The sequence below is a fragment of the Pungitius pungitius genome, chromosome 13 (assembly GCF_949316345.1).
Source record: "Pungitius pungitius chromosome 13, fPunPun2.1, whole genome shotgun sequence".
Taxonomy (NCBI): Eukaryota; Metazoa; Chordata; class Actinopteri; order Perciformes; family Gasterosteidae; genus Pungitius; species Pungitius pungitius.
Window position 1 is genome coordinate 14877262 of NC_084912.1, and position 17878 is coordinate 14895139.

At 44.7% G+C, this 17878-nt stretch overlaps 1 protein-coding gene across 1 annotated transcript in view; it reads right to left on the reverse strand.

Moving 5' to 3' along the window:
* dntt (deoxynucleotidyltransferase, terminal) overlaps nucleotides 1-17878 on the reverse strand; it is a 57973-nt gene that overhangs the window by 21566 nt on the left and 18529 nt on the right. Inside the window, exons 5-9 of the mRNA XM_037466291.2 lie at nucleotides 15529-15600; nucleotides 15171-15294; nucleotides 13320-13452; nucleotides 7354-7456; nucleotides 319-567 (exon numbers count right to left, since the gene is read on the reverse strand). Coding sequence (XP_037322188.2) covers nucleotides 319-567; nucleotides 7354-7456; nucleotides 13320-13452; nucleotides 15171-15294; nucleotides 15529-15600 — 681 coding nt within the window. The remainder of the gene's footprint in view (nucleotides 1-318; nucleotides 568-7353; nucleotides 7457-13319; nucleotides 13453-15170; nucleotides 15295-15528; nucleotides 15601-17878) is intronic.

The window sequence follows — 17878 nt, forward strand, 5'->3', positions numbered from 1 at the left end:
TGTGAAACCAAATATTTATTTCACTTATATGCTGTTATGGCACTGAAGGGAACTAAGGTTGCCCGAGAGCTTATTTTCCTCCTGATGAATAAAGAAGGTATTTTCATAGGCATTTTTACATAATATTCTACCCTTGCTTTTTGAAGATGGTTCTGTTGCTAAACTAGAGCCACACAGACTAAAGACTACCGGGACTTGAGCTAACTCTGCAGACATGATTGATCATGAAAGACAGCTACCTGCTTTATTTAGTGAAAGGATTCCACCTGCAGCTACTGCTCACTGTCATTCACTTTGTACTGTACAAATCTCTCATACCCTGGAGCCGGTCCAGCCCAGGAGAGCAAAGGCAAAGCGATCCACAGGCGGCGACACCAGGTCCACGCGCACTGCCCTCCAGCCCCTGCTGTCCCCCTCAGCTACATGGAGACCACCCTCTACTCGGCTGCCCTCCAGCCTCAGGATCAGGAAGCACTTTGCGTAGTGGTCCATGGCCTCAAAATTTGGGCTGGGGAGCTTGGTCATATCAAAGGTGGACGGGTGGTAGTCACAGTACAGCAGAATGCCCTGGGGAAAAGAAAACTAATTAGGTAGGCCATATCTTACCAGATATTGGAGATTGTTAATTAATAAAATGCTTGGTTCAACTGTATTGCAGCCTGTTTGTCCGACACACGTCAGTCCGTAAAGCAATAAAGAGATAAGTATTAACAACTATTACCAACAGTGTTATTTGCAACAATGAAGTCAAAAAATGAAGTCAAATTATAGAAAAGCCTTTCTGCATGGGTTTTGGCATGCGACTTAAAAGAGACAGCCAGTCCCTCAATCAGACCCGAGCGAGCACCCAGGGGATGTGACAGCAAAAACCCGGTCACCTTTAATCATCAGCCCGGACATCAAGAGCAGCCAAGAGGAGCCCAACTGTATCAGAGGATCAGACGGTAAATAATCCTGGCGTTTAATCTGTAAGCGAGCTGTTGATCAGCTTCATCAATTCCAAAAGACATCATCATTTGGAGAAGTGTTGTCTCCTAGTCGGGAAGAGAAAGCAGGGGGGATTTAACCCAACCTCAGCTGTGCTTCGATAGCTTCGCGGTAAACAGTAGGAGAGGATTGCAGGACTGACATGTTTAAATTTGTATTTCAAAAAGACGCATTCACTGGATTAGCGCACAAATACAATAAAAACATTTCAATTCATGGGTGGATGTTACAGTATTTGTTAAGGGACTCTTAAATTGGCTTTCTTCCAGGGTAAATAATGCCAGTCTTCCTGTTATTGGACAGGTCGGCTGAGAGCACAAAGATGAAGGGAACCAGCTCGTCATTTTAAAAACTTTGGCACCATTTGTGGCCCAATGTTGTTTTCACAGAGCGCCCTTTCGATGTTTTAACACAAATTGTTTTAGTGCTTTTGCCCCGGAAGGAGCCTTATACAACTATTTTCCTCTTCATGATCACTGCAATTTTCTTTAGAACCAGGAGCTTCCCAATCTCAAAGAGGAAGGGCAGCATACGGGCCTGGAGGTATTGAAAATGGCTAAAGTGAGGTTAAGGGGAGACGTTATTCTTTTTGAGATTTTGGATCGACTCTGCTTCTTTTCTGAAAAGCAAACATATAGAAGACACAGTTTGTTTTGTTTGTCTATTTGTGTCTGAAAAAAAAATCCTAAATTCCCCAAAAGTAGTCATTAGACAATGCGTCCTGTGTATATTCAGACATATTTCAGAAAACATATAAATAGTAAAGATTATTGCTTGGATATTTCCCGTCTTAAAATAAGTGGAGGATTGTAATGGATCGCTGGATGGTCTGATGAAAAAACTCACTCTACATTGCAAAATCCTTAGAGTTAATTTTCCGGTGTTGGGCAAAGGTTTTGAAGTGCAGAGTTGAAATCACACTCGAAAAAAGATTCAACTCTTACAGAGTCAATTGTACGAAAGAGCTGGAGTCATCATCCAGTGTCAAGATCAGATTCATTTGCAACACTTAGTAGAGTTAAATTAACTCTTTGAAAAGGATTGAAATGTCACTGTACAGTGTCACACTTCTTGGTATCAGGTTTAACTCCATGTAATATGGCGCATAGATTGGTGAGGGTGTGCCAGGAACCACAGGGTTGTTGGTTTGAACTCTGGCTTACCCATGTTCCATGTCAAAGTGTCCCTGAGCAATACACCTAACCCTGGATTGCTAAAATGTAAACTCCAAGTGTTAAAAATGCAACATAAGTTGCTTTTGATAAAAGCATCAGCGAAATGATGTTGTATTCAACAATGAGCAGATTTATATTTTACACTTATTCCGAGTTAAATTGTTAACACTTCATTGAGTGTTGATTAATACTGACAAGATTAGGACACTATAAACACCAGCTTAGATTTAAAATTGAATCTCACAGAGTCAATTTAACTCTCTGAAATTTGCTGTGTATCCAGGGAAGTTCAAGTGAGCAGCACGGTCCCGGGTCCCAACGACAGTTTGACTGGAGCAGCCGGGGATTGAACTTTGTGATTAGTGCACAACACGGTCATCCTCTCTGATCCCCTCTTTACTTGTAATATCAGATAGGGAAATTGGCTGTAAAACCAAAAGCCATCCTGGGACAAAATTATATCAAAGTATCAAAAAAACGATCAGCTAAGAATCCCGCCAACATGGAGTTATGTACTATGTGCAGTGGATGCTGTAACGTATGATAATAAAGCTGACGTTGAAATATAAAAACAACCTCTTTGAGATGTTCAGGGAATCCAAACATCTGCCCAGACCTGTCATTGTTCTGATTTGAGCCGGTAATGGTGAAAAAAAAGAGGATAGTTGAGCATCCAATAAAGATGAACCTCCAGTCAGCCATTCCCCGTTAAATGGTTCCACTTCTCCGATAATGGAAACATCTGCCAAGTAGGAGGGCAGTGTGTTGAAGAGAAGACAAGGAGAGAGGCTCCATGGCGAGAAACAAAGCCCTGAGAAAAGAAATGAAATGGAGAGAATCCGAGAGAGTTCCACAATAGAGAAATCAACCTGTTAGAGGGAATGTGAGACATAGTGGTAAGAGACAGAAAAGAAGAGAGAGAGAGAGAGAGAGAGAGAGAGAGAGGGGACTGAAAGACAAGAGACTGTTGAATGGATTTCCTTTGAGGCTCGGCCCAGCTGATTGGGCCTTCTCCCTGGGTGCAAGATGCGTTAAGGCGAGTAAGATCACAAAATGTCGACTCAAATCCAGCCCTCTGACTAACTGATGGGATGCTACTCTCCTCTAAGTGGCCCTAGATCGGACGCGCTTTCCGTAAAGAGCAACAAAGCGGCTGCAGCGTGTGACGGGCCCGGTCGGGACAGCCATTGACTGAGGTTAATCACAATGCATTAAATACATAGTATAATACATAGTATTTAATGCAGGGCCCTGGGAAAAAGGTAGTAGAGAGAAATCCAAGGTGGCACAAAGGAAGCAGATTACCCCCTCGCACCTCCACCTCGGATCGTCTTTAGGGGTGTAGTCGTTTGTTGGCGGACAAAATAATTCTCGACGTCTGCTTCGCCTGTGCAATCACCGATAACCACCCACCTTCCAATAACGGGCCGGCAGAGGGCTTCTTAAGGTTCCCTTGATGTCCGGTAATAGCCTCGCTGAAGCCAAAGTCGCTTCCCACTCACATAATGAGGCCAGGAAGGCGGACTTAAAGCACTCAAACACTGACTAATCACGAATTAAAAAGACAAGTTGTGGGAGAGGCTCCGCCTGCGCATCTAATGCAGGAGGCCACAAGATGTAGGCCACGTCCCGTCCTGAGGGCACGTCTCCTCAGCGCCGTGTTCCTCTGGGCCTCCCATCCTTTCAATGGCTTCTGAGCAAAAGGTATTAATGAGCTAGCGGGACAGTTAGCGCATCGCTCCCCACGTACACTCTGCAGCGGCGCTGCTGCTGCTGCTGCTGCTTTTTTTTTCTTCTTCTCTGAACCACGCACACACAAATCCACCATGAAAACAGGATGTCATGAAGTCGCGCGGCTCAGCATCGCCGGGGGCTGTTTAGCCTTACACTGCTCTGTAATCATCTCCCACTCAGCAGGCTGTGTCAGCGAGCATCTGAGGGTGGGTTTATCCCACCAGAGCTGTTTACAGAGTGAATTACATTGGCGGACAGGGGGTAGGTAATCTTTCCCCCGAAGCGTTTGCCTCTGGGCAATGGGACATTTTTATATATTATTTTTTTAAAGAGTCAAGTGAACATGACTTTAGAAATAGTGCAAAAAAAGAAAATATTGGATTATTTACTTTTTCCTTGAAGGGTTGTGATGGGATGTTGCGGCCTCCTGCGTCTACACAGAGGACAGGCGGGACGCACTGGGGGGGGTGGGGGGGGGGGGGGGGGGGGGGCGAAGGCGCTCCGATCTCATCGCATGATCTTTCTCTCACAAAGAAAGAGTGAGGGAGAGATAAAGACAACCTGCTTGAGTCAGAGATTAGCGCGCGTTAGCCCCGGCCCGTTTGAACCGTGATTCCGCTTTGATTTGGCAGCTCCGGCGGAATGAAAGAGACTGATTGCTGAAATTACAGCGCAGCGGGCCCCGTGCTTCTCTCTGTGTGTGTGTGTGTGTGTGTGTGTGTGTGTGTGTGTCTGTGTGTGTGTGTGTGTGTGTCAAAAGAGCCCGCTGACGCTCGGATTTCGCTCAAATCGGAGTGTGACTGCACCGCTACGTGGACTCTGTTCAGATGCAGAACAATGCGGGCCGAGCTGGGTGGCATCATAATGGCAGCGATTCTTCAGCAGTGTTTAGAGACAGCAGGTGAAGGATGGACGGAGGATGCTGTACGCTTCCCCCCCCCCCCCCCCCCGTGGCAATTACCAGGGCCAAGCTGAATCTCATCCGTCTGCCACAGAAAGTTGGTGGCTGACCTTGCCTCTGCCCCCGAGTTATGCTTTCATGATATCAGGAGGAGGGGGGGGGGAGGAAAAATGATGAACCCGTTTTTACAAGGACGTTTGTAGATAGATGTATTTTTAACTCCCTCCAGGCTGGGGGAGGGGGGCATTTGGGGATGAAGGGACTGCCTGTGATATTAGGCCTGAGTGAAGAACCCCCCCCCAGGGGGCATGATTGCAGATGACAAGGTCACGCAACTTAAGAGTCCACCTCTGCTGCCGCCACTTAATCATTGTCTCTGGCGTCCTCGTCCCCGCAGACCCGTCCGCCTGTCCAACCCGGCGCCGCGCAGCCTGCTTCCGGTCGCATCCCACAGCCTCTTTCAACAGCGCGCGTCCACCCCCGCCTCCTCGTCCCCCGCACAGTCACACACCCTCACCTGCACCCACTCGAGGTTCACCGCGGGTGGGCGGTAATTATCGGCGTGATGGACCACAGAAGGTGGTGCGGAGGTGGATGATGATGGAGGGACGGAGGGATTTATTTTTAAATCCGATAGCGACAAACAACCAAAAAGAAGGAGTCAAGAGTAGGCTGTAGACTCGCTCTTCGTCAAACACTCTTCTGCTGTCCTGACTCCCTGCAGCCACCAGTTTATCTGAGGGAGAACACTGGATTGACTGTGGGGACTTTACTCTTAGAGACGGTTTTGCACCTCTGCTTGTTGTGGTTATCTAAAAGGAGTAAAATGATGAGGCGTAGTGACACTGTGATAACTAAACTAAATCCCAAGTTCTGGTTCTGGGCTTTTTGAGTTTCACACTCCATGAGTGGACCATAGGACTGAACAGCTGTTTGAATCCATACAGCTGTCATGACACCAATGAGCCGCACTGGGCTCCTGTTGCTTAAGGAACCAGAAAAGTCCGGGTAGAGTTACAGGGGATCAAAACACTGCAGATTATATCATTAAATTGCTGTTCTCTTCTCATCTTGGAAGGCCAGAAACCTGGATGAGTTTAAATGTGGGGGGTGTAAAAATGAAAGTAAAAAAAAACTCCTATTTGCACAAATGTGATTTAGACCTTGGTTCAACGTAATTAGGTAAATGTGTTTACATGCACTGAGTTTTAATTGGACACTTCTGGAACGCGTTATATTTCACATTACTGCGATATTAGCAGCAAATAATTGACACCATTTGAGTACATTCAATAATGAAACAATTAGATGTAAGTAAACATACGGAAAGCTGCCTTTAAAATTGTTGACCACTCTGTGATGTCTTTCGCTCAGACATTTTCTCACTGCTCTCGCTTTCCTTCTGCTTTAATCAGACGCCATCTGTCCGTCTCGCCTTCAAATCCATCCTCTCATTTTGTCTCCTCCTTCCTTCACTGAATGACTCATTTTCCATTAAAGGGGCCTCAAGAGCGGCTGCCGGTCCTTGAAAGCCTAGCTAAAAGTTCTTAAAGTGACTTGCTAAATTGTGCCATTTCTCTTTTTCCTGATTCACTCACCTTTCTCCAATCTCGTTACATTAAACGCAACTCAATCAGAAACTCTGACCGCTTTTGTCTCTGACTCCTATGGAAAGGGTCTCAGAGGGCAGTTCCAAATGATGGAAAAGTTACTGACCATTCGATGCCTTATTATCGAGACATCTCATACCAAAGAGATCTGTCTTTAAAGTGGTAACAAAATGAAAAATTGCTTTTTGAACCCATTGGATCACATTTCTGGTCATATTGTGCACTTTCTTGCCACATTCCTACTGTGGCGCCCTGCCACGCTGCCCTCTTATCTCGCCCTCTTTGTGGAGGTTCAATCCATTGCGAAGGATTTGTTTTACTACCCTGCTGTAACTGGGTAATAAATTGCACTGAGTGAATAGAGTGCTACACAGAGGACGTGTTTTTGAAAGCCAAACTTTCAATTTGCATCGCACTGGTCCCTCAACAAAAAGAGAACACCATTTATCCATTGCATTTTGGATTATTGTAGAAAAATAAGATTGGGTGCTAACAGAAGTGAAGATAATCTTCACAAATGAACAGTTTGCGGGTAAATCGCCATGACGTCATGGTCGATTGAAGAGTGGCTCGTGAGCTACAATCTCAGCTGAATCTAGTTTCACCATTCAATTTCAAAATGTCTTTTGCAATGTGTAAATCGGTTGCTGGGAAACATGAAGGGGTGTCAAACATTATTTCAGGTTCAAGCCACATTCTGCCCACTTTGATCAAAAGCGCACCAGACCAATAAATTCCCAGGGAGGGGTGGCGCGGACGAAACTGCCGACTTATACCTCATAGTGTAATAAATCCAAGCCGCAGTTCCTTCATCCAGGGATTAAGATTTAAACCTGTAGTGCCTTGCAATTAGATTCTATCGTTTTCATTTCATTCATTTCCTTCACAAACGATGATCGCCTCATTACTCATCCCTGTAAAAGAACAAAGAAAAAGGCATACTTACTTGCTTTTTCAGTCCATCAATAATTTTGGGTAGCAGACTCTCCTCCCTCCCCAGCTCAGGTGTGGTCACGATGAAGTCTACATCATGACCAAACTCCTTCTCCCTGGAGATGAAGACATGGTACAATTACTCATTTGCTGTGTGCAGGAAATAATGAAATGATCTCTCAGTCACAGCCGTTAACTGATGAAGAGGTAAGTAGTCACTGCTATTAAAGCACAGGCCACACTAATAGCATTGCCTCTCTCTTTTTTTACATTATTCCAACAAGTAATTTGTCTTAATTTGGGAGGGGTTTTTTTTATGTCGCCTCAGCCATCAGAGCTTTAACTTTTATGAGAGTCATCATCTTCTGTTTGGACCCGTGTGATGAAACAGACCCATATGGAGCCCGGCTGTGCTCTTACAAAGTATCTCCTCTGTCAGCACAACTAGCCCGTAGTGGAAGTAATTATTAAGTGATCATCATGCAGAAACTGATACAATGAAAAGCTCAGCAGAGAACCCTGCATATTTACGAAATCATACACAAACAAGACAAATCAAAGCTTTTGTCTGAAATGAACTCACTGAATCAGTGACAACACATCGTTTTTACTCCTGTTTTTCGGGAGAGCTGCGCGGCTTAAAAGGACTCGCAGTGGATCGATTAAAGCTGGTTCATGCTCTCAGGGTTGATCGCTTTTTGATTCATGTTGTGACTTCTTTGAGGACAACACTAGCAGAGCATACGAGGCCTGGTGAAATACAAACCTGCGACAGTTGGTTCTAAAAATCTCATTCAGAGAGTCAAATTAGATGAGTCGCAATCTGTCTCAAGGGGAGTTCATATTCATCGTTGAAGCCTCTTCAGCTCGGGGACACACCCGATGGCAGCTCGCTCCCAGATGCACTGATGTCTGGATATCTTCTCCTATTCTATTGCTGACAAGAATTTCAGCGTTTCCTACGCACGTGACATTCCCTGTAAAGCATATTAATACTTCCATATGTGTGTTTTGGAGGCCCAGTGTGTATTTGTAAAGCCCGCCCACAACTCCGCTGGCCCGTTCGGCAGATTTCCTCATGCCATACTGGAGTTGAGACTGCAGTCGACCTCCGGTCATCACAATTAAAAAAAGCAGTTGGTTACGAGCTCACATCGTGATGTGGCTGCAAAGAAGCCTCGGCTGCGGCGCGTTGGCGCTCCTCCCGTCGCCTCCAACAGGTGAGCCACGGCCACGGAGACCGCGGGACACTACCAGCGAACTATGGCGAACAGGAAAGCTTATAAAGGTCACCGTGGCTAATTCAGGGTGTAAGAAAGTATTATTAGAGTCATTAGAGCTCCACAAGGCACAGTAATGGTAATGATTAGCATTAGTGGCAGAGTGCATGTGCTCCCTTTGGTATTAACAGGATGAGTGGCTGACTTGCAGGTTCAGGCAGAACAAACTGCTTCAGTCAGTCATTTCATTTGCACTGTGACCGCGTGTGCTCCATTCGTCTTCTAAAATAATAGAAGACGTGGGAGTACTAACTTGTGTTTCAGTGGTATTTATGTCAGCCTTTATGTGAAAAGTCGACAGTTCTTTAATTAGTTGACTGCTAGGACACAGCTATTTGAGACTGCATCGCAGATCGCCATCCGCTGACAGGGCAATTTTCCTCCGAACGCCTCAACACTTAATTGGCAAGGCTGATATTCCAGAGCACTTCCAGCTTGTGCAGCGCGTTCAAGTTGTTAAGTGAAAGCTCCCCAGCAGCCTCTGCTGCGCCGACAAAACTCGAGGGCACTGCATAAGAGTGTGCGGTGAATAGCAAAAAAATAAATAAATTAAGTTTAGTCCCAATCAGAGCTTAAAAACAAGTTGATTTTATATTGTGGCATGAGAAACACAGGTTTGGGGTTCCTGTGAGGGGAGGACGCCTTAGCGTTGCACTAGACAGCTCCTTCCTGATCACACCGGAGAATTAGTATGTGTCGGCCGTGTGAGGATTCAACCGCAGTCAGCAGAAAACTACACACATTCCTCGTGTCAGAGAGGGGTGTTTTTCTCCTTCTTTGCCCACGATGCAGCACCCCAAGAACAGTTTTATTTAGCATGGGGGAATCCGCTCTTGCTCAGCGGGAGATGCGGCTGGGAAGGTACGGCTGAAAATATTAGCTTTGATGGTGCACTCTGCGCAGTTCCAACCCCCAGTGTTCCTTTAAATGAAGTGTAACAGAATTTAGCCGCTCTACTATTTTATTGCGTGAGGTGAAATGCTAAATTATTCATTCCTTCAGCACAAAGCCCATAAAATATACATACCTATATAAAATTTGTGTGGACGACACAGCGACATGTATAAATAATACAGACGTGCGAAGTATTGTCGCAGCTGGAAATTTCACAGGATGCATTTATTTGCGGTGCAGAGAGTTGAGTGGTAGTCAAAAGGGTCCGGTCAGGGAAATAAAACAGGATTCACCTCGTAGGACTGTAGACGTGATTTAGCTTGAGGTGAGGAGAGGGATTATACGAGTCATATTTTGCCAGTATCCTTGGTCGATGTGTCCAAATCTAGGCAGCTCAAACTAGAACAATCTTTATTGACACACGAAGAAAAGAATGTAGCGAAAATTTAGGGGGGTTAACTGTCCCTTAAGATTCTCGCTATGATAAAAAAAAATGAGCAGGAAGGCCTTTCATTAAAACAAGAAGAAGTTGCAAGGCGTTTGTGGGATAAACTTTGTGATCAAACAGCTCACTGAGCTCCTTCCCCTCCCGGCGGACAGTAACGTTCCTGCGCTCTACTAATCTGATAAGGGTTATTTACCTCGGTTGTTGTTCGAGGGAAACAATACATCGAGACTCTGCCCCTGTTGGAGGATGTGAGAGCTGACACCATTGAACCCGTCACCATTGTCTCTTCGAGTCAAATTCCACCCAATTTGATGTTAAATAAGATGAACTGTGGCAACTTGCCAGCTTCACGCCAAAATATGCAGACACTCCGCTGTGGGCCGTGTGGGCCTTTCACGCACAGTGGTGGTGGCAGAAGCTGTATTTACAAGCCTAATCTATTTTTAATCCCCCCCCCTACAACAAAACCGCTTAAAGACGTGTCACCCGCCTTCCACAGATGTCCTTTCAATGAGGCTAATGTCAGCGCCACGTCCTTGTGAAGTGGATGATGGCTCGAGTTTACTGGAGCACGACTCGTATTTTGTGGAACTTTTGGGAAGAGAGTTTTTTTCTTTGTGTACGTTATTTAGAGATGAAAGATGTGCGTGCGTCTCTTTGGAGAGTTGTACGGCGTGTGTGCGTGTCTCCATCTTTTGACAAGGGCTATTGGCTGGAAAGATGAAGCTAATAAGAGCCTCTACATCACGCTGGAAATTATAGGTAATTAAATAGAGCTTTGAGAGGACTTTAGATGGGAACATTTTCAAATATGTCACACAGCTGAGATTTAGTGGGTTATTAGTGGTGCTTCTGGCATGGTGGAGAGTATATTAGAAGCTTTTTGGCGTGATAGGCCTTATAGCGCCTCCCGCTGAATCTAAAGCAAGTCTGGAGAATCTGCTTATTGGAGAGATAAAGGTAAATTACTTACTTACCGACTGATATTGTACAAGTCGTCTTTCTTTCATTATAGCTCCACGTGATTCCAATTAGGTCTCACATAATTCTCCCCAAGCCTGCACCAAATATGAGATGAAGTAAATTCCTCTCCCGAGTTTGAAGCCATAAAAACTCCTTTAAAGGCTCCTCTACGCTCCGCAGACACCAGACTCCAGGCCCATAAATCCTGTGCCGTTCTTCCCTTTCCTTCTTGATGTTAACTATGCATGATGCTCTAATTACTTTCTCCATCTATTTTATCACATTATCCCCTTGAGAAACTGTTATTTACATAATCAGACATAATTCCAGCTGTCATTTATTGTCTTATTATTATATACTTTTATATATCAGTGTATACTTTATTATTGTTTTCACAGTTGGACATAATCTTTGCTTAATAAAGTTGTGGCCCTATAACCACAAGAATCATCAAATATACACCCCCGGTCCAAGTGTCCAGACAAAGAACACACAATAATCGTCTTAGAAATAAGCATTCGTAAGCAGTGAAACGCATCTCCGTTACATTCAGGGGTTTCATTGCCACCCCCTTACTTGGCCTTGTAAGACCAGTAGCAAATGGTGGCTATAAAGTTAGCTAGAGATCTTACTTAGACAAATATTGCGACGTGATTGGTTGTTCAAGCCGGTTTATGGCTTTCTGGCTGTGTCCCAAACAGTGCTGCTGGTAATTCACTACCACTTACCGTCTGCTGACTAAAGAGTATTTTGAGTGTGGACAAATTCAAATTTAACAATAACATTATGAGCTACTAATTAGGCCCTTCCTTTCTTCTAAAAGCTGATCAGAGTTGAGATGCTCGGCTCGTCATCATCGCCGTCCTGCTGCCACAGCGTGAACACACTTTATGAAACAGCCGCCAGACACTGGCACCGAGCCGACACAACAGGTCATCAAACCGGCTGCTGGTCAGCCTGAAGCAGCGCTGGAAGCGCTGGAGGAGTCGGTGAAATTCAAGCTGTGTGCGGCGACGGTTGATGTCATGATCCCGAACACAACACCACATGCGGTCCCAACGTTTGTGTAATTCAAACAACAAATGAAGAGCAGAAATAGTGGTTATTTATTTCCATGGTGGATGAAGGGAAAAAGATGGATTTAAGCCACACCCAAATTAAGCGAAATAACTACGACTACTCGCGCAAGTAAAGTGTAGCAAAAATGTGCTTTGCGTTCGGTGTGAACGTACCATGCTTTCGGCAGCCAGAACACCAAAACTCAAAATGGATGTTTTTTAAAACCCACCATTATGAAGTAATCTCGAAAAGTCTGACAATCCCGACCAAAAGTCAAAATCCAAGATGGCCGATCTGCCTGTGTGGTAAATTTAGTAATGTGCTGTCAATTAGTGTTTCTGTTGTTATTGTTTTCGACTAAATCAGTCACAATACACAATACAATACTGCGCTCAGGCGCTGGTCCACCTTTAGATTTCCAATTTAATGAATGCAGCATTAAACGCAGTCGCAGTTGGACTTCATTCGGCATGAGTTCTTAGCGGCCAGTATCAAACAAGTTTACTGTTTACCTCCTTCTTGTATAAAAACTGCAAAATACAGTAGGCTACAACATGTGCTCTCAGCACAAAACTAAATTAATTTGTTCAAGGGTAATATGACACAGTCAGCTGAACATCTTAGCTTTTCCTAAAGCATTGCTCGTTGCACCGGGGACGTTGTTTAGCAGAGGTCACTGTGTCTCACTTTAGTCAGTCTAGTCATTTCGTGCTGGATTTCTCTAAGCTGGGTGTTTAGAGAAATGCTGTGTTTGAAGCGGGCTCTATTAATTAAAGACCAACAGCTAAGCTGCGGCGGCTCTGTCACCCCTGTTGAGAGGCGAGCGCCATTCCTCACTGCTTATAAATTATGTATCGCACACGCCACTGGTTACGGACAGATTTTTACAACACCACAGAGTAGAGTGCTCCGCGCTCACCACAAGAAAAAAACATGAAAAAACAGGAGCACGAGGCGGCGGTTGTAGGAGTCTCCGGCTGTGAGCAAATAGTTGCACTCAGTAGGTGGCTTCGAAGGGCACTTACTGTGCACTCTGAGATTTTCAATGTAATGCATTATAGCATCTTAATGCAAATGCAATTCCATGGGGATGTTTGTTGGTGACAGTGTGCTGTGTTGTCATGTCACAACAACTGGTCAATCACTTCACATCCACTGCAGGATGCACTAAAGCGCTTCTAAAGCCCACAAATAAGGAGCAGGATCCAAGCAGACATCTTGACGCTAATACCCTTGCATGCCCATCAACGGTAGAAAATGAGAATAAACGCCGGACAGGAAGCGCTGTTCCGAATCAACGGAGCGAGACGAGCGGAGACGAGTTACCGTATGTACCTGCAGAATCCACCTGTCAGCGCTACTTTGGCAGCCGGTGTGACGGCACGGGCAGCTCCGTCGATAATGTTCCTCAGGGACCGGGCCTCTGCTTTACTGACAACTCTGGATATGTCTCCATAATGTAGAAAACCTGTGGGGACGAGACCACGTGGTTGTAAGTCATAGGGTCGACCATCAATCACAGCTATTTGCTCAGAGTGAATTAAAAGTAAAGTAAATGTGATGTTTTCTGCTGGCTGATGGAGGGCGAGTCGCAGTGAACGCCTGCTGTAGATACAGGTGGATTACAGCCACGCTCCATATTGAGCAGGAAAGATGATGATAAATGGATGGGCATCTTGTTGATTTTATGCATATCATTTTGTATTTTCACTTCTACATTAGAGCGTAATAGACCAATCTTAAAAACAAAGTCCATAATGGTATTTTTGTCTTTACCCCAACATGAGTTAACAAAACCATTTATCTGTTTACTCCCTTACAAAATCTCTCTTACAGAATACATTGAAGAGGTTTAAACACATTTTCTTTGCCTAAAACAGGCCGCATCTCGGTACGAAGCGAGTACCGCAGTGTTCCCAATGATGGATTATCATGCGTTTGATGGAGATGTTTGTCGGCCTAATACATCATCAGATGGACTTTGTAACTGAAGGGGAACCTGCGAGCAGTCTAACATTAAGTGGTGAATTACCGCCTCACGCAGTGCTACAGTACGCGTGTATCCCGCAACATCCTGAGCCGCAGCAGACAAAATGAAAAGATGCTTCCCTTTGAGACATTTACCCACGTGTGTGAAACGCTCTGTGGGGTTTCCGTCCCCGGCAACAATAGAGGCTAATGCTCTCTACAGGTCTGGATGCTGCTGCATTGCCGTTTCAGGCAGTACCCTCGTCCAGATACATTGTCTGTACAAAATAGCAATCCATCCAGTAGATATTTCATCCCACCAAGACGTGCTGATAATGGGGCTCAATATACATCATATTTGTTTCCTCCCTCAAGCGTGTTTTCACAACTGGCTCTCGAGGTATTCTATCATGACTTTGCACCACGGACTCAACATAACGAACTTTCTGCTCACCACGCATGTCGCTTAACTCCTCTGCTGGAGGTGGCCAAATATCTTCATTCTGAAACTTCCATCTGGGCCAGAGTTCCATTTACATGACTGAGACTGCTAATGATCAAATACATCAAAAAGCTCCTTTTGGACCTAAAGGTATCTGTTTAACAGTTTCTTTCCCATCGAGCCTCAGAGACTCCTGGTTGGTTAAACATTACATTACATCACGCTACATGTCATTTAGCTGACGCTTTTATCCAAAGCGACAATAAATGCATAAACGACCATATTCATTTAACACCTCTCTGAAAATTGTAGCAACACCTTCATGCAAAATCAATATGTGATTAAACTTAATAGTGCTCATCACCCACAGAAATATGGGACAACATTTTCCTTTTACAAATACGTTTAACATTTGAAACAAATGACACTGGAAGCCAGCGACCTCTCACTATCTGTGCCTGGCTGATTGATGAGGGCTTATGGGAAATCCCCCAGTGACCCCCTCTGCAGTCACTGTTCATTGATTTTTATTAAAAAAACACCCCTGCTGCTTTTCCCCCCATGGTGCCTTTCACTGTAAACTCCCTCATGGTCACATCTCGCTTTAGACAAAATACATCAAAGCCAGCGCCTCTCATAAGTAACCTCCTATGGGACCAAAAAAATAAAAAAATCACGCGCGGGCCCCCCCTGTATCTCCGAAGCACACGCAAGTTGTAATTTTCAGTTTGTAATTTGTGGAGTGTCAGAGTGAAAGTGTTGAGATGTTGACGTACCATTTTGCTGCATCCGGTTGAAATGAATGCTCCGGTCTGCCAGAATGTCGCTGAATGAGCGCAGCCCTCTGCGGTACCACTTGTCAGCCGTCTTGGGTCCAACCCCAAACACACTTGTGAACAGCTGGCAGGAAACGAGGTAAGGACGTAATCAGAAGACATGCTTTCTAAAATGGCTCATCTCAAGAGGGATAAGGGGTGGGGTTGGGGGGAGGGGGGGCTTGGATGAGGTGGTTGGGGGTCAAAGTACCACGTCCTTAAGAGATAGCAAATGCAAATCATGTTTGGGCCAATTTCAAAGCGCCAAATTTGGGAGGAACAAAACTAACGATGGAGGGGTTTTTTTCTGTCTACTGACCTTAAGTGTTTGATACCTTTCATCAGAGCGGAGCTTCTCCACTTCAAACGAGCGGCCGCATTGCAGGACCTCCTGCAAAATATAAAAGGCAGATAACATCATTAAGACAAAGCGCTCCCGTGTGTGAGCATCGCAGGCCCCTCCCCTGGTTTCCGTTCCATCAGTGATTAACAAATGGCCTCAAATGAGCCATTTGTAGGAAGTTTCCATTTAAATGAGGGGCTCCTTGTGTCTTCATTACCCTTTGCTTTCTGGAAATAACAACTTTGTTGTTGTAACACCAGGGATTAATACCGTTTTTTATGGCGTTCATAAAAATAAAGAGCCCACGGACAAATTTGCTAGAATTTAGTTTGGAAACCGAGAATGTTCTCCAAATTAGTCCAGGTAATGTACATTTTTCTCATCCGATCTAGAAGCCAACAATGTTCAGTTGGGACGATGAAAGACGATGATATCCGTATCAATTATGAAATTAATCTGGGGGGGGGGCGGGGGGGGGGGGTTGCGAGTCGTGCATCGGCCATTTTATGCGCATATCACAAGCAATTTCAGTGCTTTCCACTTTTAGGTTTTAGGGGTTGGGGAGTAACAGCTCACTTAACCACTCAGTCAATCAAAAGGGATGATTGGCTTACGCTCTCCGAGTGTTAGTGTTAGTTGGATCCAATGGGATCAGGCAATGGTTTTTCCTCCTGAGAGGCCTGCACAAAGGCCTCTTGTGGAGTAGTTTATCTTCTATCTATCACTGTGAAACTTTCGATGCTTTCTGTCCACACACTGTGCTTTCAGTGCGGATCAGTCGCTTGCTGAAGAGAGTGTCACTCCGATGTTCACAGGCACGTCAGGCATTTTGTTTTCACTCTGTTTGGTTTCACTTTGTTTCTCGTGCCATGTCATTTTTCTTGTTTTGAGCCGCGATCTGTTCAAAGAGACAACCTAGCGGAAGAACAAAAAGAAACATGAAAAAAATAAAACGTCACTGCTGGGTGTACGTCTGAATCATGCACGAACAACAACGGGGAGAGGTCATGCACGGGCAGTCTAATTTAGTCTCCTGGGAGGTTAATGTTATTTTGTTTAATGACTCATGCCTGAGCGCTGACAGATATGACAGATTTGGAGACTTGCTGTGAGACCTGCCGAGTGTCTGTTTAGGTTTAATGTGTCAGAGAGTTGGACTGCCGAGCTGCACCCGGTTCCTCCTGCAGGGACCCGGCGTTCACTCAGAGCAAACATTTCCCGACACTTTGCCTGACAACTTGCAGCGATTTCTGCCCCGAGCACGACTGTAGGTGGGGAGATGATTGCCAAGTGACCCAAGAAGACTGCTTTTTTTTTTTTTCTCTCTCCCGAAGACGAGATAAATCGCAGTGATGCCTGTCAGTGTGTGTGCTCTATGTGTGGGACTGTTAGCTGAGCGGGTCGGTCTTGGACTTGAAATTTCAAAGCTATTTTTGATACCTTTTGAAAAAAATTGTATCCTTTTTTTCGTGCCTTCGATAACAAAGTTCCACTTTGGTGTCAGCATACATGTATTTGTGCAGTTCGAGGAAGAAAGTTCAGCTACATTCTTCTTGACAGCGCACAAGCACAATCTGCGCAGTAGTTGGTGGAAAAAATACCAAATACCCACTCGGAGAAGAGAAGACAGGGTCAAGGCAGCTGACATTTTATTCTTTTTTTTTTTAATCGCTCATGACATCAAAATGTTAAATGCTCCTGGTGAGTCTGCTGATAATGAGACGTTTCAAATTGGTGGGTAATGATGGTGATGATGTTTTAACCGATGGCGACTGGGTTGGACGATAATGGCTCGGTGTACTTCAGAATGTATGATTCATGCTGTCAATGTACATACTTCTGTGTGAGATTTCAGTCTTTACATTACATACTTCTGTCTGTCTGTCTGTCTGTCTGTCCGTGCCATCGGGTGTGTTTTCTTGAACTGCTCGTTCTGAATGTGGACATATATCTAAAATGTCTTCATTTCCTAAAACAGCGCAGTTATTTACACAGCATGTGTGTGTTGGACTCAAAGCTGCAGTGCCTTTGTTTATTGCATTCAATGAACACCCTCTGCAACCGAGTGGCTTATTGATGTGTTTATAATCGTTTTTGTGGCACTACGGCTGTACTGCACAGATGAATAACATCAATTACGCTTTGGCCACACAAAGAAGTACTTGTTAGTTGTATCATGTGGTTGTTTGTCATTCCGTCCCAAAAATACATTTCCAGTTAAAATTAATTAATCCAGTTAAAAAAATGAATCGCATAGATTAACGCGTTTATGTTGGCAGCCCTAAAAATACCTCCAGAACATGAAGATTATACATACACATGTCTA